This window comes from Musa acuminata, chromosome BXJ1-4 (assembly GCF_036884655.1).
Source record: "Musa acuminata AAA Group cultivar baxijiao chromosome BXJ1-4, Cavendish_Baxijiao_AAA, whole genome shotgun sequence".
NCBI lineage: Eukaryota > Viridiplantae > Streptophyta > Magnoliopsida > Zingiberales > Musaceae > Musa > Musa acuminata.
Window position 1 is genome coordinate 27,365,807 of NC_088330.1, and position 27,060 is coordinate 27,392,866.

Consider the following 27,060-nt stretch of genomic DNA (forward strand, 5'->3'; position numbering starts at 1 on the left):
AATGACCCAAAACTCTTACTTATACTAAGAATTGGAAGGTGGCTTTACAAGCAGCTACATACTACTAGAATGACACTTTGTTAAATAAACAAACACCACCCAACCAACTCAAGTTAAAAGAAGAAATTAAAATGCAATTTATGTATGATGTTAAAGCAGAACAGCAATAGATGGTTTTGTTACATGTATACCTTTGAAGTAATGATTGCTTCCACTACAAATCCAAAGCTTCAAGTAGGTGCTTTGGAGCAAAGCAAATGGACGGTTGGAAACTTGTGCAACAAAAAGCTCAGCATACATGAACGAGCCTGCCAAAGAATTTCCAATCTATTGCACATGTACAAGGTGTTACCATCTTGGAACTAAAAATATGGGAAATTATTGATCCTGGTATGATACAAATCCTCACTCATATGACCTGGGAGAGCAGCTTTCTGTCCAAGTTCACATCATGATTGATTATACTTTGATTTGTTCATAACTTTCACTGATGCTGCCACCTTTCTGCTTATGAAACTCAATATATCGCATTGTACTGGAAAAGAAAGCATTATCAGATGGATCTGATGTTGTATTGTCGCTTTGTATCTCAGTCCTGATGTGGTCAATTAGATCATGAATCACAGAACTTGTTATCTGAGGATTTCCTTTCTCCAAGAAGTATAGATACCTAAAAAGATAAAACAGAATGTCATACATCATGTCCAAGTTAATTTCTGAATTAAAGTTGGTATGATATTTTATTTGTTTACTTGTTCAACATTTCAATGAACAGTGTCACATGTCCACTGCTACCCCTTGTTGCGTTCATCTGTTGGGCAGCATTTGCAATTCTCAAGGCACGCTTTAAGCAAAGGAGGACCCTGGAACAAAAAACAGCTCATGAAATAAGATCCCTCAGATTATTATCACAACATTCACTACTTTCTTGAGTAGACATGCTGAGAATCAAAGTCATCTATTAAGAGGCAACAAATTTGTGCATCTCTTAAGAGTACAAGTTGTAAGGCACCACAAATAAGCAAAGGTTTCAGCCTTGGTTGGCTTGATGCTGCCAAACCAAGAAAAAACATATTCAAGAAATTTTGAGATAACTAATGGCTTTGCATTTAAGGTATAATCTGGTTCTAAGATGAACCATATTCTTATTATGACTTTGCAATTTGGATACAATCTGGTTTTGGCAACTCAAAGGTGTAGAACATGACCTATTTGGATGTTAGCATGGGTCAATGGCATAGGGAGATTGACCATTTGGCCTAAAAAGAAAAATCAGCATTAGCAATAACTCATCTACTGTTATCTAACGTCATAACGACACATGACGTGAACTATCTTAAGGGTATCACATCCTGTACAAAACTAAGAATTAAAAGGGGCCAGCAATTGGCACTTCTAAAATGCACAACAGTTTCATGCTATAGTTGGGAAAGACTAAACATGGCAATGAAAAGATACATTTGGGCATGCAGAACAGCATCAGTAAGGCTTCATCAGGAGTGTAGCTAGTGTGGTGTTTCCAAGAGTTTTGGCACAATCCAACTAAGAGAGGTTACCGTCACTTGTGCAGCCCATAGACAAGATTGATTGATAACTACTGTATACAGAAGTGTATATATTACTATGCACCTTTCTCCATCTTTAACACCATCCTGCTCGTTGACCCAGAATAGATGTGAACATGCATAAACTGCTCTGCACTGATCAGGCTTCTTTAGAAGTTTTGCAGAATACTGCAGAATAGCAAAAAAAATTAGTGTAAGTATAATAGCACAATTCATTAAATATTAGCAAAATAATAAATATATTCTGTATGTGTGCACATCTGTACATCTCAAGTATCCTACCCCTGTGGCCTTATGTGTTAATGTATCTCTGTTCTCAATTCCAAATACATTCATACGTTGGAGGGTTCCAATAATCAAGTGTATTGCGGTCACCTGCACTTTCGAGTCCTGCTCAATGGAACACCACCACCAAATCATTTAGCAGGAAAATAAGAGGATTCAAATTACAATATGAACAATATATTGCCATAGAAAAAAATTTAGTATGTCAAATTTCCCATTTTCCCTCTGCACATGGCATAAATTCACTAAATCAAAAATTTTACTTTCAGCAGGAAAGTTCACTTACAGCCATCTCCTCTTCATACAATATAAATGCTTGTGTCAGGAATTCATATGAAACTGGTTCGAGACCACAATCATTGGCAGCCTAAAGCAGAAAGCTAGTTATAGACAAGCAATTGTAAGGAAAAGAAAGAAGTTAGCAGGAAAGAGAATTGACAAACCTCAGCACATTGCAAGTATAATCTTAAAGCAAGTTCTGGTGAAGGAACAGATGACAAGGCCTCAATTGTCTGGAAATAGAAGCATTGAGAATGAACCAAAAATTATAGTACTTAGGAAATCAAAATAATATATATACAAAAAACAGGATAATTGTCGAAGAAGCACTAGCAACCATATCCATGTTGATTATATTCAGCATAACAAGATACCTCACTATGAATAGACTTCAAGGATCAAGAACAACATTATAATAATCCTAAAAAGTTGACTGTATTTCAGTTGGCTTTTTGGACTACATATGCACTAGAGATGGATTTAGCTCCATATATCTAGCCTGGCAAACTTTGTCATGCACTAGAGATGAATTTAGCTTCCTCTATCTGGCCTGTCAAACTTTGTCATGCACAAGAGATAACTATAGCTCCATATATCTAACCTGTCATTTCATCTTATTTGGCTTTTTTACTAAAAAACCTTAGTTATGTAAGTACGAACATATCTTGGGTGAATCTCCACAATAAAAAGCATTTTCATCTTAAACTGTTGTTCGCACCTCTGTTTAGGAAATATCATGTATTTCATATTTACTAGCTCTGAACATGTATGAATATGTTTTAATGACTGCTTATGTTACACTTCTCTTATTTATACCACAGATGTAAAATTGCAAAATTAAGGACAAACATAAATTTGTGCCATTATTTCATTATTTGTTCAATTTAATATATTGAGTGTGAGCATAAATAGTTCACACAGAAGAAAAAATTTATACTTACAGGACTAATATTAAAAATTAATCAACAACTTTTAATTTATTAATCAAACAGTGGAATGCACTGCAAAAACAACCTGATGCAGAAGTTGAAATATTTTCTTTTGTGTTACAGACACCTCTTGTCCATTCACATCTCCATCCTGATTTCGTAAATGTCTAAGCAACTGCAGACCAGAAAGAAAAGGTAAGAGCTTTAGTAGGTCTAACAGCATAATGAATTTTAACAGGAAACATCCATGATATTCTCTGGGTGACACAGATACAATCATGTAAGGATAACTTCTTCATTCGATGGTATAGGCTAATAAAGAAACATGTCAGAAAAATTTACTATCAGATATGCATGCCTGAACCAATCGGGTCCCCATTGGTTTGTTCCGAGCTTCTTGAAGAGGTACTTGAGGTAGTCACAGGTATTTGGCCCAGGTAGTCTCTCTTGGGGGGGCCAAGGTATTTGGCAAACACATATCAGGAAAAGTGTAATTTCTCTAACACTTGTTTTCAAGAAACTTTTGTGCTTACTATAAATTATGGACCAAAAATAACTAAGTTGTCAAGTAATTAAAGAACCAAAATTTCTACAATATTAGAAGAATTTTTATTTGACAGAGTACATGTGACTAAATACACAAACTAACTGCATATCACCAACAGATTTAACCATTTTTTGCATACAGAACATTCAAGACATGAGATAATTTATTGAAGTATGTGTTCCAAGAAAGCTGAGAACAACATCTAGAGGTGAATTTTTATAATCTGATTTAATCTCATACCGGGTAGTCATAACCCCATAGTCCTGAAAGCAGTTAGAGAATGGACTGATCTTCTTTTAAAATGCTTTAGAGGAAAAACCAAGCTGTCCATATGGTCTCTTGAAAATTAGGATGAGAGACATGAAGATAGGCGATCTGGGAGACCACAATAGGCATTGTTACAATGCTCCTTAGTGACCTAGGGTTTAAAAGGAGACGAGAGTTTGAATCACAAATATATTTACAGGTAAGGTTGAGTGCATTGACTCTCCCCAGATTCCATTGGCATGAGCCTTGTGCACCGGACATGACCTTTCCTTTTTTTACACATGAAGATAGACGACAAGAGTGTGATACATTTCCTTCCCAATTTCTAACCTGCATAGCATGTGTATGTATATAGCCAAACAATTTCTAATTTTTACATTGATTGCCTTAACATTTACTGCAATATTAATAAAGGTTGTATTTGTCTTGCTACATTTTGTTCAGCACAGAGAGCTCTGAAAATAAAGGATTGGAACTCAAAATTCACTCAAATGCAAGGTCAATGATTCTCTTTCACTAAAGCCCCATGCTACTAATGTGCTTAGTCTGCTGAGGAGGTACATGCCAGCCAACATGATATGGCACTGGTCCATGCCGACTAGCACAAGCCAAGCACAATTAAGAAAAATTATACCAGCTGGAATGCCTCGTTATGGCCAAATGGTCATCATTGCTGAATGAACCATTTCCACCACTATACATAATATGAAACAATTCTGAGAAGATGTCATTAGCTAGAAGGTAACTCTCTGCATGAGCAAATGACAAATCAAGATGCTACCACTATGTACAACAACAAGGACTCAGGTCAGTACCAATGTGATTTAGAAGACCAGCATTCATGCCCATTAACATGCCAATAGTGCAAAAAATAAAGATTTTATGACAAACAACCACACCTCTATGAACATTATGTTATTCCACTATACAAAGATCTATGAAACTTCAAACATAGAATGAGATGTATAAAAGACAAACCTTAAGGGCAGAAAAGACAAGGGGAGGTACGGTGAAAGCTAGGCGTTTAGGACCTCCAAGAAGAATATGCTTCCTCACAGTACATATAATCTGGAAAGAAAATTCAAATCTGGACATTTATGCATTATGTTACTTCTATAGAAAATTGAGTACCAAGAGAGATACCGCAAGAAAAGGAAAAAATAAACTAATAGCCAGACAATGATTAACTTAACTTGTACAACTTCTCTTAGAAAGCTATTAACCTGATTAACCAGCAAGTTACATATTGTTTGGACTATATATGCATGACCTCTGCCACATAGCATGCACATTTCTGTTGTTAAATTTTTTTTTCTGTCAAACATATATTAAGCTATATAAGATCAGCAACTGGAAGGCACAGAAATAAATTTGAGATGCATCAAAATTAGAAACCAAAAAAGCAGCCTATCTACGTGCAATGCTAAGTCCCACATTGTTTACTTGAACATTTTTTCAGCAAATAGCCATTTGGAATTTCCCACCACAGCCACTAAAAATCTATTATTCCACTTGATGAAATTATAAATTGTTTCAGCATTTAAATAAGATAAGAATGAAAAAAAAATACATTATTGTTTAGCATATAAACTTGGATCATCCATGAAATATTGTCTTGCCACCTAGTTCCCTACTAGAGGAATTAGTTTCTTCTGCATGGAGAAAGCAATGAGTGTGCATATTACTTGGTTTTACCAAGCAAATATTCCATATACTGACATCAAAAGCAAACCTATCACTACATGAGATTATGGGCAAACAATTACAGCTTTTACTCAGAGATTATCTACAAACCACAGGCAAAAAGAGCAGAAATTTAATCTATGAAGAATAAAAAATTTGTTTCAGGATTGTGATTTTTGTTTTAAAAATTAGAATAAATTTTTATTACATTAAATAGTGTATATAATGTTCACACATGGACTCGGACCTGAAACCTAACACTGGTGCAATAAGCACTAACCAATCAGGTTTCTCAACAGACTTAGCATGATTATGATTTAATCGATCTGGCCATCTTACAATCTATAAGATCAATTGATTTAAAAAATAGCTCCACACATACATGAGAACTAAATCAGATATAAGTATAAAACTTAAATCTTAATATCCAATAATTTCATCTGAATATGCAATTTTATAAGCAAAAAAAAGCTCCACATCATACACGAGAAGCAGAAAATTACAAAATTGTTTCAAGTAAAAAACTTCAAAGAATTTTCCCCACTTAAATGGTCCTCATAAACTTCAAACCACCACTATGCTTGATATCCAGTTGGTTCAAGTCACAAAAGCAACCTTTTCACCTTTCAGAGGTTGGGATGCATATGTTGACCCTCTTTGAAACCTAAACTGGAGGAAGTCTCATGCATTGTGCTGCAACAGTTCCCTCACGTAAGCCCCTTTTTTTCAGGTAAATGTACAAAATCCTCTCTCTTAAAAATCAGAGAGACCATGTAAGGGACATGGAAATTAATGGTCTATGTTGGCCAGCTGTTGGTAGGGTAGAATAATGAATATAAATTTTTTAAAAGATTACATCAGGTCATAGATGAAGGCATGTTCATAGATCTTGATGTAATAAGTAAGCAAGAATATGCATCTGCAAATAATTCTTACTAAATTTAGCCACCTTAAACATCTCCTCAGCATCATCAGTACACAGCATGTGAATGAGACGAGCGACAGAGTTCTGTTCCTCCTTAAAATCCTCTTCATCAAGCTATTAGCAGAAAAGATTGTCAATTTTCACTCTTTAACAAGGTAATCTGAGATAAAACGCTACATGGACAAGAAGAAGAGGAATGGGTGTTTGAAATTTCTTGCATGCTATACTCCTGATGTCAACCAAAAAGACCCAAATCTCACCTCATCATCTTGAGCCTCATCTGTCTCCTTTACAAGCCCTTTTATTAATTCAAATAGAGTGTCAACCTAGAAAAGAAATAGATATTATGACTTCAAAAAATCATTTCAATGTAGAATAAACATGAGAACAGAATCCTACTTTATCAGCTGTAGAGATGCAGGTGTTGTTCTTCATTATGTTCTGAATGATTATAGCTGACATGACTTTATTTGTTGCATTATCTAGATGATCCATGACCCGGGGATAGTTAGGAAGATTTAATGCAGTAGAAATATCCTTATACTTCTCCAGTGGAGCACTTAAGAGTGCAATAATCTGCTTAGTTGCTTTGCTGTCCTCAAGTTTTGTTTTCCCGGAGAGTCTCTGTACACATGCTCCCTGTGAAATAAGCATGAAATGCATCACCAGTCTTATATAAACAGCATGCAAAGTCACACCAAAATTAATATATGACTTGTTTGCCAAGTAACAAGCAAACTGAAGTCACTCCAAGAACTAGCATGCAACTGAAGCCACTCAAAGATTACTTTATCACTTGTTTGCCAAATTAACATGCGGCAGAAGTCGCTTCAAACTTTATTAATTTACAAAACAATATAGAAACTCAGCTGCTCAATAATAGTTTTGTGGACTTAAGGACCATTATATTCTTCACATTATCAATAAGACAGAACGTAACGAGGTAATTACATACAAAAAAGAACATATGATCAACACATTGCAAACTCATTTCTCATATTCTAAAGATATCAATCACTCATAAGACCTCAAATCAAAACTTCAGCTGAAATCGATAAGACAAGACATACCAGTATTTGATCCGTGTAATCAAGTCGATCAGGATGGATACGGAGAGTAAATGTAAGAAGTGACACATATAAAGTAATTACTCCAGAAATAGGCATATCAACCTGTGCTTCTATCACCTGAGAAGATAACAAAAAGGGATCAAAGTCTAAAAAATCTTTACAAAACACAAAGTTTGGGAACAAACTCTACAGATTATCAAGTCCAATGGCATAAAAATAATAGTAAAAGAGTACATCAAGTTTAGACATCTTTCAGTGACAAACATGGTGGATGTATATCATACTCTGAAACAGAATGGGCATAACCTGTAAGACTTGTGTTAGAACAGAATAATCAAGGACTTCAAAAACCTCCCTGTCTTGATAATATATATTTAACATAACAGTACAACTAATAGCAGTATGTACAGTATATACATTATATGATCACGAGACAATTTTACTTCTTAAAGCATGCCCCACCTGCCTGGTAAGTGCATGTAAAATATTGATGGACATGCTGCCAAAGAAGAACAATTTTAATATTTAGATTTACATCAGACATACTGAACTCAGTTCGAAATAATACAATGAAACAGATGAGAAATAATATAATGAAACAGATGCCAATAAGAAGTTCATCCACACCATTCATAAAAGACTTATAACGTTCAAATAATGTATAGATTCAAAAACTAATTGATGGATATTTACATAAAGAAAGCAGTGATAACTTACAGGTACTCTTTAACTTATAGGTACTAGCAAAGGCAGCATTACATTGCTTAAGAATTCACGTATATTAATTAAAATTTACCTCTCCAACAGCACTGTTCAATTTGGCAAAAGCTTCAGCTTGCAAGAATTCAGGTAGCACCTACAACTTACATAATGAGAAAAAATAACACCAAATGTTTGTAATAGTAGCAGTAAGTTGAAAACTCACTTCTGTACTTGACACAGCATAATTGGATAGTCTGTCCATAAGTAAGGAGAGCACCGTTTTAATATCAACAGTTGGCTGCATAAAAATTTGAGACATCAGACCAGTAAGTCTTAAAGAGATTAATTGTAAGAGGAAACAAAGAATGGTCATAAATCATCTAATTTGTCTAGAAATGATGCCAACAGAAATCTCAAAAAAAGTTCATAAACCACATCATGTAGAGATCTTCATTTATACAAAAATAAGGCCCCATAATCTTTCCACTTTGGCAAAGTCACTTATTACAACTGTCATAAAATAATTGCTTAGCTGATTTAATCTCATTATGAATATCTTTATTTGCTGAAATCTAGGTTTTCCTTAAAACGACTTATCATTTTAGTTGCTAATCAACTTTCGTCCTAGTTTTATTTCCTGTTTTCAAGTTTTCACATTTCAAGATGATGGCATAGTAGGACTCTGCCAACTTGTGATATTATCAATTGGAAAGCATAAATTATTAATTATAGCAAGTTGTTACATAAATATTCTATAATCTTTTCTTATTTGGAAATTTCTCTCTTCTCAAACATTCAAATGTCCAACCTCCCTTATCCTTAATATCTAGTACAACAAAGTACTAACAAGACTAGTTGCATTTTTCATAAAAATATAGTTGTGTTATGCTATCATACCAAATTCTCCTGATTCATAAAGCACATTTTTTCTCTCATCTTCAGTCCAGAGGATCCTAATACCCCATCAGCTTGGACAGTGGGCGACAAACTAAACGCCCTCATTGACTAAAAGAATTGCTATCACATACATCAATCTTCCAATACTCGATAAACTTTAGTATGAAGTTCCATTCAAGAAGAACTAATAGTTGGGGATTCATTTACAGAGTTCTGATCCAATAATTCCAAAAGTTGCTTTCAAGTCCTTCTTCCTACATATACAAATGCATTGAACATGTCTATATGTAATGTGGCCTATCACTATGCAGCTTATAAATAGCGCTTAAGTTTAAAACTAAAAATTTTGAAAATCTTTGCACTTTTTGTGTGGTTTAAAGTGTTCGTCTGAAATGTCACCTGACCAATATGCAAGAAGAAGACTTAGATGGCCTGAAGCAGGGCTTCTTCATGCAGGGTTTCTAAAGGATCTTAAACTAGGAGAAGCCTAGATAAACATAAGACTAAACTTCTTGAGAACTTTTAATCATGAACAATGATACACCAAATATAAATAGAAGAGGAAAATGCCCTGAAGGTTAATCGGGTAGTTCAGCAACAGTATGCCAAAGAGATAAATGATGATAGTAGAATTGTCACCCAATTGGATTAGGTTCAATGCACCTAGGAAGCATTTCCATTCTGGTAAACAATTCACAGAATTCAACAACAAAACAGCACCTGATCTGGTATATCTATACTTAGTTATGAAATAATGTTAAATGGATGTTAATAACTGGTCAGTTATAATATTTCGGGCTTCAAATCTCAATAACTAAAACCAAAAACTTTACAACACCACCAAGAGCTCAAACCTTTTATAAACCATTTCAAACAAATAGAATTAAAATTCTAGACATATTAAAGTTCCAAAAAAGTCCAACAAAAAGGACATACTGGAGCATTTTCCAGGAGCAGATTTTGAGTCATAAAACAAATTTATGAAATTCTCCTCAAAGTTCAATTGGTATACCCTCTGCTACCAAATTCAGCTGAGCCTGAGAATATTTAGTATATAAAATAGAACCAGAAAAACACAGAAGCTCCACTTCTTTCTCATAAATATAAAATTGGCTGCTAAAAATGAATCACATTGATTCAAGATGTTCTAGATGGAAGAGAATACTTTAATAAATCAAATATGGAATATTTTCATGTCAGCCAAATAACAAAAGAGATGAACCTTTCAAAAGAAAATAAGGAAGCTTTATGGACATTATTTTACCTACCTGAAGTTGGGGAAATGCACTTAATAATGTTTCAAGAGTCTGTAAATGGTACTCATCTGGAAAGACTTGAATTATACAATCCATCAAGTAATGCTGAGCTAGCTCATCTTTACAATTCACAACCTTCCAAACCAACTCTTTAATCAGAAAATTTGAGAAGTTATTCAATATAATTAGAACTTGTCAATATAGTAGTAATTTTAACCTGTTCCAATATCCTGGGAAGAACAGTCTCTTTGTACATATCAAGATCAACACCCTCGAGCTGGCTAAGAACATGAAGGTTTTTTCCAACCTAGAAAGAAAAAGCAAAGGGAAAGAGTATCATAAATGACCAAACGGAAGAGTTACTATTGTTTTTGAGAGAACTTGATAATGATATTACAAGATCACGGAGTTCGCTCCTTTCTTTTCCCCTCTTCGCTTTCTCCCCTGTGGGTCCCTGCAGACCATAAAGTGCGATTCCTAGTCTCAACTCAGGATCACCTAACAGTATGAATAATTCACAATCACTAAAATACCTGTGTGACTACGATTACCAATGTGGTATGGAATGACATACATGTGCCTAGGTACCTTATGCTCAAAAACACAATATAACCTCAATGCAACGAACCTGATACTGCATTCTGACCCAGAGTTTATTCATCTCCGTAAAGTTTTGGAGCACAAACTCAATAGCATCATTATCAGTGTTGGCACCCCTAAAATATGGTAATAAAAGAGAGAAAAAAATAAGCTCCAGGAGATAACATGAGCAATAAGAATCACCGTTCAGAAATTTTCACTACTTACTAGTTTGTGACATAAAAAATAGATATGTTAAAAATGCAGAATATAGATGAAAAATGTACAGATTGTAGCTTGTTCTACCAACATCCCTGGACTTCCATTCTAAAGCAAGCGCTGAGGCAATAACTTAAAAGGTTCGTGCAACACAGTACAACAACAACAAAATCATAAAGTCCCAATTATTTGGGGTCAGCTACATGGATCATGCAGCACAGTATCTTCTGTTATTTAGCAGATAACCATATGAGGAACAACACCAAATTTCTTTTCCAAGTCATAATATAGATATTTGACATGCATTTCAATATGCTATCATATTCTTACATAATATATAGTTGAGGAACAACACCAAATTGCATATATAGACCAATATTTTTACATATATATCTTTCATTAAGTGTATGCCTTCCTACAGTTGATATTTGTATCAATACTCTGCATTCTGCAATACAGTTTACATCAGCATGAACCCCCATCGCTAAAACTTTTTTTCCAGTACCATTTATTACAAAAGAATAGTGTTTCAAACTGAGGTTTACGTTGCCACATATGTGTTGCAAAAATATAACCACCTCATATAAGGCATGTAGCCTCCATATATGGCATTTTTGTGTATTTATATATGCAATCTGCAAAAGTGATATGGCAGTCACATATTTAGTTTATGTAACCTCCTTATCTGGGCAGCCTATTAGTAAGACAATTTGGTCGAATTTATCAGATTGTGCCATTCATCACTTTTGACCTTTACTTATTCCATATAACTTAATCACTTATACAGGTTCAAAATGAGTACAAGTTTCATCCCATAAATTTTTAATATGGCCTCAGCATATGTTTTCCTATTAATAATCTAAATTTGATTGTATATTTTAGATACACTTAATAATATTTTGCACAGTTTGCTGGACTGTAATTTAGTGATGTGAGTGTCCATATAATGCGTGTGTTATCCGATGCGCTGCCACCTGCAAACCACAGTCACTACTTGGAACAGCCAAAATTAAATAGTTTAACCTATGTCTACCACTCGAATTGGAATTATCTGTATATATATACACCATTTTTTGAATCAATCAATAATTCTTTTTGGCTTATATGCATAGACATCCCTTATAGTAGGTATGTTTACACCAATGTCCTATAAACCATGGTTCGCTTTACCAGTCCATACCAGTGTACTAATTGACTGTCGGTACGATATGCACCAACATACTGACACATGATACGATGGCATGTACCGACAGGCCAGTATGTACTGCCCATACTGATCGCCTAATAGATTGATAATGTCTTGCCCGTACTAGGCGGTACACCATGATACGACGAACCGAGCTATAAACTATATCTTATTCACACGTATAGGCCCCCCCATTTAACCTTCTGTGAGTCAAGGACAAAATACTTGAATTACACTCAATGAGTACAATCTTGATTTTCTATATAATCCAATAGTGTATTTGTGCACATACTCATCTAAACTTGATCTTAGTGCTAATGCCCTCAAAAGATTCTATATGTGTATAAATTCCCTTTACCCAACTTTTTCTCATAGAATTTTGCATGTTCACTATATATCCCTCAAAACATGTACATTTGCAATATAGCCCTCGATATTTCAAAAATGATTAATGTTCTCTTGTGCACTTATCATTGTTTTCATAAGGCGCTCACCTAGGCACTTAGGCGAAGCGAGATGAGACCTGAGCGCCTCACAAAACCTCCAGGCGAGATGTTTCGATGAAGCATTGCTCAGGCACTCACCTGTGCTAGGCATCAGGCACCTCGATCAAGCACCCAAGTGAAGTGGGGTTAGGGTTCAAGCTTGGTTCAATTAAAGGAGCAAGTTGGTTCAATCGAATTAACTAATGTACCCTAAACCCACCCCCCCACCCCGTGCTCGACCCAATGAGACAAACCTGAAATGAAACCCTACGTTCACCGCTAGAGCTTCATCTGTCACCGCTAAGGTTCTAAATTTCGAATGATACTACCTGTACCAAGCGATACATACCGGTCCGGTACCAACGGTACGCAGACTGCTTGCTACCAGGCAGAACGCTTGATATAGCTCCTATTTCTAACGGCCTATAAAAGTGTTCTAACGGCCAACCTTTCTCATGGGTTTTTAAACCTATCATCCCTCCTATTTCACTCTATTTCACTCTCACACTCTATTAAACTATCTCAAACTCATTTTTTCTTATATTCTCTTTCTTATTCTCACACTTACACTCACCAAAACTCTACAAAGCAACGATTTGTGAATTGAATTGAGGGTAATTTAGGAGGATTAAGTGGAAGAACTTTTTAATCAAGAGATATGATTAGTATGTTTAATATTGATTAATTCGAAATTAGATAGGTCAAATGTTTATATTTCATACATATTAAATATTAGAAGATATTTATGATGGTAAAATATGTTTAATTAGGTTTTATTAAAGTTATTTAATGCTACGATTAGTGATTTTAACGATGATTTAATCAAAATTTGATCAATTTTAGATCAATTCAATGTCTTTAATACCTACAAAGGTATTTAACATGTTTATAGTGTTAAAGAGAAGTAATTAATAGGTAATTAATTATGTTAATTGTGTGATTAGTGTATTTAATGATGATTTCATCATTATTATGATGTATATTGGATCAAATTTACGTATTTAATGTTTCTTTTATATGTTTCACATATTTATAATGGTAAAATAGATTTAATTAAGTTTTATTAAAGTTATTTAATACTATGATTAGTGATTTTAATGATGACTTAATCAAAATTTGATCGATTTTAGATCAATTCAATGTCTTTAATACCTATTAGTGTGTTTGACATGTTTATAGTGTGAAAGAGAAGTAATTAATAGGTAATTAACTATGTTAATCGTGTGATTAGTGTATTTAATGATGATTCATCATAATTTGATGTATATTGGATTAAAATTATGTATTTAATGTTTCTTTTATATGTTTCACATATTTATGATGATAAAATATGTTTAATTAAGTTTTATTAAAGTTATTTAATGCTGTGATTAATGATTTTAATGATGATTTAATATCTATTTTAGGTCAATTCAATGTCTTTAATACCTATTAGGGTGTTTAACATGTTTATAGTGTTAAAAGAGAAGTAATTAATGGATAATTAACTATGTTAATCGTGTGATTAGTGTATTTAATGATGATTTCATCATAATTTGATGTATATTGGATCAAAATTACGTTTTTTTTTTTTATGTGTTTCATATATTTATAATGGTAAAATAGGATTAATTATGCTTTAATAAAATTATTTAAAGCTGTGATTAGTGGTTTTTTATCAATATTAGGTCAATTCAATATGTTTATAGCTTATTTGATTTAAATTTGATAAGATTATGGCACCAAAGGAACAGACACATGATGATGCATGGGTTCATGCCCGAAAGATAGATGGAAACTATCATCATTGGCAATGTATTTATAGTGGCTACATTGGCAAGGGTGAAAGAATAACTCGGGTGAAGATGTATTTGGCCGACGAGTATCCCGATGTTGCAAAATGCAAGAAGATTCCAATGAAAATCCGTAAATTATTTCAAAGCAAGCTATAACAAGCAAAGGAAGATACATTAAAAAAGAAGACAAGAGTTGAGGAAGAATACTATAGGGCTACGCAGGAACCAGTTTATGATCAGTACGAGGGTCACGGCAATAAAGTCAACCCGAATCTCACAATTAGGGTTTGTGCATCATTAAAGCATTAGTATATGGTCAATGAAGCAATAAGGCATCGACGACCTAAATATATATTTATTTCTAACTTAAAAACCCTATCCTAATTTTTTTTTTTCTACTTTTCAAGTATTTTCGAAGGATTTTAGCCTAAATTAGGTGTATCGCTCGGTATGTCCTGATGTACCATTTGGTACGTCATACCATACTGAGCAAAGCTCGATAAACCGATATGGTATGAAATTTCAATCCTTGGTCACCGTCGCCTTCATCCGCAGTTTCAACCATCACCGTCGCCTTTGTCCGCAACTTCGTCCGGCGTCACCTTCATCTACAGCTTTGCCTGCAACTTCAATCCTTGGTCACCGTCGCCTTCATCCGCAGTTTCAACCATCACCGCCGCCTTTGTCTGCAACTTCGTCCGGCGTCACCTTCATCTACAGCTTTGCCTGCAACTTCATCCACTGCCCTCTCCTTCCCCCACCTTCCTCCACAACCACTAGTTACTCGTCTCCTTAGTACCCTCTTTAGAATTGTTTAACATTGATTAGAACTATTTAGAACCATATTGATCCACTATTTAGAACTCTTCAATTGGTTAGAACAGTTTAGTACCATATTAATCCACTCTTTAGAACTGTTTAGCACTAGTTATAAATAGTTTAGCATAGGTCTCTTAAGCATAAACCAAATTGTGTTATTTTTTATTTTTATGATCATATTTATCAATCGTAATATATATTTTTAAATTTTAATATTCTGGAGAGCGCCTTGGGCGTTTGGGACTTTGGCACCTAGCACTTTTAAAAGCACTAGTACTTACATGTTCCCAATATATGCATACGCACATGCAAATATTATATGCTACTACATTACTATGTTTTAACTTATTACATTGTCTTCTCAACATTTAGTAAACATATGCAATGCAAAGAGAAACGTATTACATCCATCTACTTAGAAGTTGATCAATGTCTGCCTTTTTATCATATTAATTATTTACAATTATAAAATATAAGAAAAGATCAATAAGCCAAGAACTGGTATCAAAATGCAGTAAATAAACTTATTACATGTGATTTTGTATTTCCAAATGTATTGGGTTTGCAGAGTTTGCAGGATACATTTGCTGCCATTAAAACTCGTAGCAAAACAAATTTGATGGACTAAATCCATAGCTAATGTTAGTTAATTTATGGCAACAAAAGAAATATGACTTATAAAGGCAACCATACTGGTTAAAAAAATAATCAAATCTGCATGTCTTTGTGTTAGATATCCATACAAAGACAACATGAATAAAGATGAAAGCAGAAAAAAAGAATTGGCATGATGAGGCAAAAGAGCCCAATGGGAACCATAAAATGCAATCAGACATTCTTCATACCCTTCAAATTCTGAACCAATATCAGGCAACTTATCTCTGCTGATTTGAGAAAGATAACTTCTTAAAAAAAGCCCACGAACAGGATGCTGAATACCACGGCACATTTCTACAAGGTCTTTAAGAACATCCTTGGTGGGAGCCTCCTTTGATTTGATGTAAACAGATCCTACTGTGCAGAGGAGATACCTGATAAATAAACAATTTAAACTTTATATACAAAAAGAACATGGATGGGAGAAACTCACAAAGATAAACATATTTATTTACATATAAAATGGAGGAAAGAGGAAACAACAGATACTGATTATAATTAATGGCTAAGAAACGGAAAATGAAAAAGCATGAGACATATTTTAGTTCAACTATTATATTAGCAAGTAGCGAACCACGTGGAGAAACTATGGAACTTCAATCGACCTAAGTCATCCATCGATGATGGTTCAAATAGATTGGAACACACATGTTAAATATTCAAAATGATCAGTTAATATTATTGCTTATGACAGCCTCAAGATTATGCAAAAACCTGCTTTTTGATAAATGCCTGGACCAAGGATTTTCAATATCTTTCTATAATGACATGATATGTGTTGATGGGTACATCCCTGCGTCGGTTGGCATAGACCAAAGATTGGCCTAGTCATACATCAACACCTCCAATACATGTGGGCATAATGCTTGTTGTTGACTTTCTATCACAGAACATCCTAGCCAATGATTTAAAAAGCGCTAGGCGCTCGCCCGAGTGAAGCGAGGTGCTCGCCCGAGCGAAGCGAGGCGCTAAAATATAAAAATATATAATATAATTAATAATATAATTATTTAAATAAAAATATGCTATTAAATTAAGAAAATTAGGTACAAAATCACAATAAATAAATAAATTATAATAGTATTTTTTTATTTTTTAAATAAAAAAATATTATTAAATAAATAAAAATTAATAGTATTAAAATCAAAATAATATATAAGTAAATCTAATAAATAAAAATACTATTATTAGTATACAATTAATAGTATACTGTTAATATACTGTTGACAGTATAGTGAGAAGAGTGTGAGAAGACCAAGGTTGCTAACGGCAACGGTAGCAAGCGATAGCCGTAGCAAGAGCGGGAGCGGCGAACGACAACGAGAGTGGGAGCGGAAGCGGGAGCTGCGAGCTGCAGCGGCAGCAGCAACAACAACGGCGAGCGACGACAGCAGTGACGAGCAGCGATTGTGGCAGCGGCAAGTAGTCGGCGAGCAACGATTGTGGCAGCGACGAGCAGCGACAGTGGCAACGGCAGCAGAGAGCAGCGACAGCGGAGAAGAAATCTCGACGGTAAAATCGCGAGTGTTAGGGTTGGGGAAGTCGGGGAAATCGCGAAAGGAAACATGATATCGGTGATTTAGTTGGTTCGATTGAACCAACTAAGGCACCGGAGACCAACCAGACCTAAAAATCTAGTTCGGTCGCCTGGTTTAACCTAAGCACTTGCCCGAAGCGCCCGACGCCTGGGCTCGGCCGAGCACCTAAGCGATGCCTCTTTGAAGTGAGGCGCCTGGACAAGAAAGCGAGGCGCTCGGGCCTCGCCTTGCCTCGCCTCGCCCGAGCGCCTATTGAAATCACTGATCCTAGCCCATGTGAATGTGCTAACCAGCATGGCAGTCTATGCTCTAGATAAAATTACATCAAAGACTCATGACAAGAAGAATACCATAGGGCTTATCAATAGGTTCTTTATATTCATACTTGATATGCCATGTGTCATACTGTCACGGACTTAGCTGGTTTTGCCTAAGTCGTGCAGCACCCTTACGTGTCCGTCCGCAAAGGTCAACCTCCCCGAAACCTCCCATGGTCCCTTAGGACTCACAAAAGAGAAAACGGGTTAGAGAAAGCGCCTTACTCGGGAGCCACAAGCAAAAAATCTAGGAAACACTTCATAGACAATGCAAATTACAAACAGACTTTACAAGCTCTGTACGGTTATACAACAAAGGGTCAAAATGGTCCACTACAGACCGAATATCTCTCACAAGTGTCCACATGACACAATATTTATTTACAAGCCTAAGAAGGCCACCAAACCCAACTAAAATAGGGTTGTTAAGCCTTCAACCGTTCCTCTACATGTTGTGCAAAGCATGAACAAACAGAAAGACACGGACATACACAAATATTACATCAAACATCCTGTTTAGAACTTTGTCCGTGACATTCTCCCCCACTTATTCCTTCGACGTTCTCGTCGAAGCCTTTGCCGACACTACAACTCCTCGCCTTTGCAGAGTCTTCAATCTTCTGCTCCAGCTACAATGCGCCTCTTGGCTCCCAGTTGCTCTCCGCTGCTGTTTTTGAGTAGTCGAACCTTTGATCTGCCATGCTGCTTCAACTCGCCAATGACTCTGACTCTAGTGTGGGGTTGGCTGAGTTGTGTTGATCACTGTTGGTTCCTGCGGATCCTCCAGATGAAGGAAAAGACTATCCTTACTATGCGCCAGTCTCTCAAATGCCTCATGTTGCTGCAACTCCTCGCCTGTGCAGTGTCTTCAATCTTTTGCTCCAGCTGCAATACGCCTCTTGGCTCCCAGTTGCTCTCCGCTACTGTTTTTGAGTAGTCGAACCTTTGATCCGCCATACTGCTTCAACTCGCCAATGACTCTGACTCTAGTGTGTGGTTGGCTGAGTTGTGTTGATCACTATTGGTTCATGCGAATCCTCCAGATGAAGGAAAAGACTATCCTTACTATGCGTCAGTCTCTCAAATGCCTCATATTGCTTGAACTGAGTGGATGCTTGTTGGAGCTTTAACGAGCATCGCCTCGCAAACTTCTGAGGTTTTGGGTCCTTCCTCCACAAAATTTGCTCATCGACTCTTCTTTCACTTAGTTGTCACTTCCAAGTAGATTTACATTACTTCCGCTTTCGATTGGTATTCTGTTGGGAAATGAAACGGATAATCTACTCTCAGTAGCACTGATCACCATTGGTGAGGATCTGACAATTATTGTCTTCTAATATCTTCGAAGGGTCTTTGAACCTGTGCAAAGCTCCTCTGCTGGATAGATAAGAGAATTGGGGCACTCGGTTTCGCCCATTCTCTTAAGGGTTGAGATGGCAATGGTTACTTGACTTCGCCCGCCTACTCAAAGGTTGTACTCCATACATCGAGCTGGTTACTGGCCTTCGCCTGCTCTTTGCTCACACTTCTGAAGCATTCGTAGTGTTTGCACTCCTTGCATTGAGATGGCTACTGTGATTCACCTTCTCAATGTCATTGAACTTCTGGAATACAGGAAGTTTTCACCCCAACTTGAAGTCTCTAATAGTTTTAATCGCCTCTGGGATTGTATCATCTTCTCCATCAACCCGGCCGCCTACTCCACTGAGTAGCCAAGGTACAGCACCGCGTACTGCCTGCTTCGTTCCTTGGTCGTGCATTCTTGCATGACCCGAAGTCCTTCACATTCGGCTATCTTGATGAGAAGCTCGTTGACACCGGTCTTACGAAGTTCCTTGGCCTCTACCCTTCAACCTTGTCTCAGTACTTGAAGTTTGCCTTTGCATGCTCCACCTCCTCGGCCCCTTTCACGACCAAGCGCTCTCCCTCCATGAGAGCAAGGGATCAATAACTTTCACGGAAGTCCCGCCTCTATGATACCATGGCGTTGCCATGCCCATGGCCCTACTATCCGTCGCCTTGCATCTACATCCCTTTTCTTCACGATCAATAGATGTCTCTATGGCACTCCTCCGAGCCCACCTCCATTCTAACTGATGCTTGATTTTGGGTAGCTAAGTCCCTCTGGACTCGTCGTCGCTTCCTCGCCCCTTTCGAACCCCTGCTTCAACATATATGTGTTCTCCAAGCAGATCCCTTTAGTCGATGGAAAGACAGACTGCAACTCCCATGCATGGTCTCTGTCATCACGTTGTAGGGTTTGCATCGATTCTACTCTCCTTAGCTTCCTTGATAGCAACGTTCGCTTACTCGACCTTGTCCTCTGACTTACCGGGCTCCCTTAAGCGAATATGGGCTCTGGCGCAGTCCAACTCTCCAGCTGCTTTGATCATACCTCTGCATGATCAAGTCCCTCCCATAGGACTCACTGGTACTTGCATTCGAACTTTGCCCTCGGTGGAACACAGCCCCCATATGCTGATAACCAAGGCTTTCATTTGATACAAGATTCGATGCACGCACGGAAGACCCGCCTCTGCGGTACTATGGCCTTCACTCCTTAAATCCATAGCCCTTCTTGCCATCGTATTGTTCACCGAAGTGGAGCTTCCAGTAGCTCCTGATCATACCTCCGTATGATATAGTCCCTCACGGAACTATGTTTTGTGTATCGCATTGCCACGAATTGTTCCACCACGATCGGCTGCACCATGTCGCCTCCTGGTGACATCTTTATTGTATTCTGATCCTTGTGGGAAAACTCGAATTGTGATCCCTCCATGTGTGGTCTTTGCTAATACATCGCAGAGTCTCTTCCACCTTCGATTTTGTTCGCTCCTTTGGCAATCGACCTTCATCCACCCACTCTTAGGTCACACCTAGATGAAGCACCGCTCTAGGACAGTCCGTCGCCTAGTAGCTCCCGAAGTCCACCGACTTCGTTGCAATTAGTGCATCATTATCTGGATCTTGGGCCTCTGCCCCTACTAGCACAATTTCCGCTGTGCATCGATTCCTTTATGGCAACTTGAATGGCAACACTGTGGCATATTCTTCAAGAGTACCCACCTCCGCATCCTCTTGCCCCGTGCCAAGACCTTCTGAACCCAACTTCGCCTCCGCAAGTTGAGTCACCTTAGTTCCTCCGTCAAATGCTTCTCCGAGATAAGATGCATGTGCCTAAAAGCTCCCTTCGTCTTTGGCACCATGCAAGATGAGTCCGCTCCGTCAGAATGAAAGACCCATGGAACAACATGATCCTGCTCTTACCTCTGCAAGAGTTTATGTCCTTGACATATGTCCAGGGAAAGCTCTGTGCCTCCGCTCCATGCTCCATCTTCTATGCTGGCTCCCTCCATGCGGCTTGGGTACTTCGCCAAGTTTCACCCAAGTTGCTCCGCTCCTCGTTTTACATTGAGTTGATGGTGGCCCTCGCGCCCACCATTCCACGAGTCAGCCCTCCCTTGAGTCTGATCTCCATATCGACTCCAAGTGTGCCTTCATTCGTGTTGCTTTGGGTCGCTCCCCCATTTGATCTCGCAATGCATCCACCAATGCATTCTCTCAAGCGAGATCATGCGATGACTCCTCGCCGCTCGCTCGATCCATTGAGCTTCGTGGAGTTATTGTTTTTGAGGTACTCCTCAACATGTGCGGTCTGTTGCACATAATTCTCCCTCTAGAAAACCGAGTCCTATCCCTCCTGGATATCTGTCCCGTTGGAGCAACATCTCTCTTCGCTTCTTTTTCTCTGAAAGTTTCGGAGACCACCATCCCCTTGGACTACTCTGATTCGTTGAACAAACTATGCATTGTTCTACCTCCTACAAACGCACTTGCTAGATTACGACTCCACGTCAATACAACCCCTGCTGCACCACTCAAGGCCTAGCAACATGCCGAACTCGGTGCACACTTCAGCCTCCTATGGACGTATCCTGCACATGCCGAAGAGAAAGTTTCAATGCTCCATGGTGCCGAGTTTCAGTCGCCTTGGGATGGCCGCGAACATTCCATCGTCCACATACAAGCCCATGCATGAGTACTGAATTCTTCGAGTTAGCAATTCCCCTCACCTCTATGAGCTTTGCACAACTCTTTCGGTCGCTAAGCAACTCCTTCCACCTTGCATAGTCTCATCCTTTACCAAGCGCCTCACTTGCTTTGAGCACCATCAAGTATGGTTGTCAATATTGAGCTGTAGCTCAAACTCAGCCATCCCAACCTTTGTGCGCTCCGCATTCTTCCCAGCTTGCTTGTCCTCGTGGTGCCTCTTGCACGAAGGGTTGGCAATTCCTCTGAATGCCACTCTCAGATGCCTGCTCCTCTTAGCGACTCATTTTCCCTACATCTCCAAGCCTGTTTTCCCCCAAACGATCGCACGTGCTAGCTGCCCTCAACGCAGCCCCGCTAGGTCCCCCACGTTTGCATACCAAATGTTTCTACGAGTGCTTATCCCGCTCTGATACCATCTGTCACGGACTTAGCTAGTTTTGCCTAAGTCATGCAGCACCCTTGCATGTCCGTCCGCAAAGGTCAGCCTCCCCGAAACCTCCCATAGTCCCTTAGGACCTACAAAAGAGAAAACGGGTTAGAGAAAGCGCCTCACTCGGGATCCACAAGCAAAAATTCCAGGAAACACTTCATAGACAATGCAAATTACAAATAGACTTTACAAGCTCTGAACGATTACACAACAAAGGGTCAAAATGATCCACTACAAACCGAATATCTCTCACAAGTGTCCACATGACAAAACATTTATTTACAAGCCTAAGAAGGCCACCAAACCCAACTAAAATGGGGCTGTTAAGCCTTCAACCGTTCCTCTACATGTTGTGCAAAGCATGAACAAACAGAAAGATACAGACATACACAAGTATTACATCAAACATCCTGTTTAGAATTTTGTCCGTGACAATACGTCACGTACAAATCTTCAACCAAGTTATGTGACTGCTCTACTTGCTAACATTATCAACTTCTTGATCAAGTATAATGGTACAGAAGTAGAAGTTGCTATAATTATCCAGTTCTTTGCCAAGTTTTGTTCCTAGAAGTAGAATATCAAGATTTTATTTTTTTTTTTAACATTGATCGACTAAAATCATTGATATATTTAAAGGTGAAGTCACTATATTATCATAGAAATCAATAACAGAACCTCAGGCCAAAAAACCATCACTGATAAGACTAGCAGCCAAGGCAATAATGGCCAACCATAACAGGCTACATCCATCAACCTAGATGTTTAAGTCAACTTATTTTTATAGTTGGTTCAGGCAGCTGATAGACATAGAGGTTCTAAGTTATGTTGTGAGCAAATATCCAATGAATTGGAGCAAGATTGTTTCAATTTTCAAAAATCTCTAGGCATGACATATAAATCATGAAAAATAAATGTTTTAACTTCTTTTTTGGAAAAAAAAATAATACCAGTTAAAGTTTTGTCTTTATCTTATTCTAACTAAAAGCGGATGGCAAATTACACATCAACTAATACAATGAAAAAGGAAACAAGCATGTTCTGGGGAGAGGCAGAAAAGATGTAGACTGGTGCTAAAATGACTGCTTCGGGCTCATATAGGTCATAATACATAAGTGACAAAGGAACAATTTTAAATGGTCAATTCAACTTAGATTGTAGAATACATGCTCCATAAAGTAACTAAAAAGTAGTAATTTCTGGAAGTGAATGATGTAATGAAATTAAGTTTTAAATTAAAGTGACTTGTATAGGCAAAAGAGACGCAAGTTCCAGACAATACTTTTATGGGGATTGCCATATGATCCATCCTTTCAAAATCTTAGTTCCATTCAATGAAGTGGTTGAAATGTTGTCACTGCAACATGACCTAGGAAGGTGGGCATTAGAAGCCCTCTGTAGAGAGATAAGGGATTGCTAGCTCTATTTTGTATATGTATACAAATTAATCGTAGGATAACTTTTCCAGAGGCAAGACTTCAGATTAGCAAAGGTGCTGCTCTTGTTGATGCTTTTGCAGTCACATATGCAGATAAACTGAAACTCCAATGGTTTTGAATAGCAAATAAAGTTTCTTTTTCTTTTACCTACATGAATTCAATAGAAATATCCATGAGAAGATTACCCAAAACACATAGAGGTCAAGAGTGTAATTGCAATATCAGGTTGACACCAAAGTTTGGACTGTGAACAATTTCTCAAAATGCAAAGCAAGCTAACAATTTCCAGAATCATTAGGTGATGGCAATGTAGGTATGGCTTATCATGCCTATCAGTTATATTTTATAGATGAACAAGGTGACACAATTGTTCATAGTTGAGGTCACTTTCGAAGTATTAAATATTAAAGATCTGTTCAACAAACTAGATGGTAATTAATCATCCCAAATATAATGTGCACTATAAAGAATGAATTTTTCCTACAAAGTCATTTTTGGCAGACGATGCAGAGCAGAACAGCTCCAACATTGACTCAAATGAAACAAGAATTTTCAGGTCCAAATATAAAAGCAAATGCATGCACCTTCGTTTTCAGCTAGAAAATTCCAATTTATAAACAGATCATAAGCTAGTGACTCGGAAAACCATTAAATTCAACATTCAATTTTGTGAAGGAATGAAACAGAGATGGAGTGATAAGCCCTTACAGCCTGGGCAAGATATTAGCTGCATGCTGCACGAGCTCGTACAGATCAGTCACTGAGTAGGAGCCCCGCTTTGTCTCCTCCACGAAGAACATCTCCACCTTTCTCAACTCATCAAAGGCCCTCATATCTTCCCCATCCCCAGCCCACAAATCACGTTAAGAAAAAATGAATAAAACTAAAAAACTTTCAGGTACTTGTGAGGAAGAAAACAATAATCTTGACATACATAGTTCGTAGTACTTGTGCGGCGAAAGACTAGAAGTCCGCAACTCCGAGAGCATCTGCCCGGCGTACCTGAGCGCATCCTTCAGATTATTGGAATCCTACGAAGGAAAAACATCAAAAGGAATCCACACATCAGCATCCGAACAAGAAGACCCGTCGGCTAGGGCCTGTTAGGGTTTGCGATCGAGACCAAGGCACGGTGCATGTAGAATGCGTTGTGCTGGAGGCGGCCCATGCCGTCGGCCAGGCACTTCTCCTCGTCCGCCGCGGCCGCGTCAGGCACCATCGTCGTCGCGCCGCCCAGATCTCTCCGACGATTTCTCCGCCGCTGCGACGATCGCCCTCTCTCTCTCTCTCTCTCTCTCTCCTCTTTTCGCCCGCAGGTCGCAAATATTTCGATCTGATGACAACAACACTTTAAACCGGCCGAGCGGTGGGTTGGACCGTCCGTTGGAAGCCGCGTCCGGCGATCGCAGAAGAACAATTCTTTGACACGTGTACAGTTGATGAGATCCGACGGTGGAACTGAGTTGAAGACTGCTCTTACATCGCACCCTCTTTTTTTTTGCCGTGCCGTCCGGCACAAATGGTTTATTTTTTTTCCATTAATTCCGTCCCGATATATGATATTACGTTCTATACTCCTCAGAAACAGTTATTGCGTTACATCAATGCTTTCTTTGCATGGGTATTGATAAGCTTATCAATAAAAATATATTATATATATATATATACACAATTTAAGCCCTTGCAAAATAATAAGAGCGCGACAATTAACTCGACGCGGTTTTAGATAGAATTATCTTTGTACACTCAAGTCACATATAATACTTTTTTTTATTTTTTTAAATTTTAAAATCACATATCATACTCACAAGTGAATGAATGGCAAAGTAAGTAATACAATAAATTTTGTTCAGGTGCATTGACATCGCTAATAGGTTGTCTCCATTGTTTATCACCATCGATCTACAGTGAGTTTTGTACCAAACTTGATAATTTCTTTCTATCTTTTTTTAAGTTTTTATAAATATTTTAAGATTCTTAAAGTCAATATCGAAAGAGGACGAAGAATTCTAATAAAAAAGTTTTCATAAAAAATTATGATTTGATTTTTTTATAAATACCTAAACATGAATACTTTGGGTACCCTTAGAATTTTATATATGGTTAATTTTTTAAGAATTTATGTGAGGAATATCTAAAGTGATTATGTATAGTGGGATAACTCAATAGTTATATAATTGATCTCATATGACAAAGAATGTGATTTTCTTTGTATAGTTATCGAATTATATTATATCTTATATATTATATTTTATGATGATTTTTTATATATTATTTTAGTTATTGATCTCTATAATTTTTTTATTTTAATTTATTTTTCTCCCGTCCCAACACTCACCAAAACTCCCCCTATCGAGTCTAGGTTATCAGTAAATATTTACATTCCGTAGCCTATGCTTTTACCATGGCCACCCTCGTTACTTTCATTTCCTTCCCACACACCACCCTTGACCTGATCCAACCCACGATCCCACTCTAGTTGCTATAATTAATGCACTCTCCAATGACAGCATTTGTCTTATATAACCTTTAGCAAAAACTATTTAGCTATCTTACTAATAATAGAGGACGATCTGTTTGAACTGTGAATCTCGTTGGAGATATATTTTTGGAGTATCCACTATTAACAACATTGAAGATCTATTTAATAAGAATATGTTTCATCGTATGAGATTCGGGTTTGACAATTCAATGATATAATATCACGAAAAAGAAAGTATAATTTTTTTTAAAAAAAATCACTATCGCTTGTGATTAAGTGCTTATAATAAGGAGGTAAGCAATAACGAGAATTAAAAGACTCAAATAAAAATGTTAAAATACATATTGTCTTTGGTCAACATCTTAGTGTTCTCTATAGAAGGAAGTTACTATCAATTTCGGTCTTCTCATGTCTCTTATTGTTGGAACATTTTCCTCGGGTTTAGATAGTGAGCAATAGACTTTGGGGCTTTTTTTGAGCAACTAAACAAAGGACTTCGCCTACTCGAGGTAAAAGGAGCTGTGGTAGGAAGAATTTGACAACACCTTGTGTAACTCCTCTTTGGCTCTCGGCAAGGTTAGAACTCTGGCTTTGGTTGTTGGAACTTTTTCTTTTATCTTTTAAGGGCTCCTTTTATATCTAAGATAGGATAGCAATTATGAAGCATTTAAGG

The 27,060-nt window shown here is 37.4% G+C and overlaps 1 protein-coding gene across 1 annotated transcript; it reads right to left on the reverse strand.

Moving 5' to 3' along the window:
• Positions 1-113: 113 nt before the first annotated feature.
• Positions 114-25,227, reverse strand: LOC103981914 (vacuolar protein sorting-associated protein 35B). The gene is made up of 22 exons (XM_009398673.3): positions 25,029-25,227; positions 24,840-24,936; positions 24,614-24,740; positions 16,314-16,499; positions 11,034-11,121; positions 10,803-10,859; positions 10,623-10,712; positions 10,418-10,540; positions 8,476-8,550; positions 8,347-8,406; positions 7,551-7,667; positions 6,880-7,119; positions 6,741-6,806; positions 6,505-6,594; positions 4,851-4,940; positions 3,144-3,233; positions 2,294-2,362; positions 2,137-2,217; positions 1,848-1,955; positions 1,630-1,733; positions 753-863; positions 114-670 (listed from the first exon to the last, which is right to left on the reverse strand). Exons 1-22 carry the CDS (start codon positions 25,122-25,124, stop codon positions 460-462), a joined length of 2,376 nt encoding a protein of 791 aa, XP_009396948.1. The 5' UTR covers positions 25,125-25,227; the 3' UTR covers positions 114-459.
• Between the last annotated feature and the right edge of the window lie 1,833 nt (positions 25,228-27,060).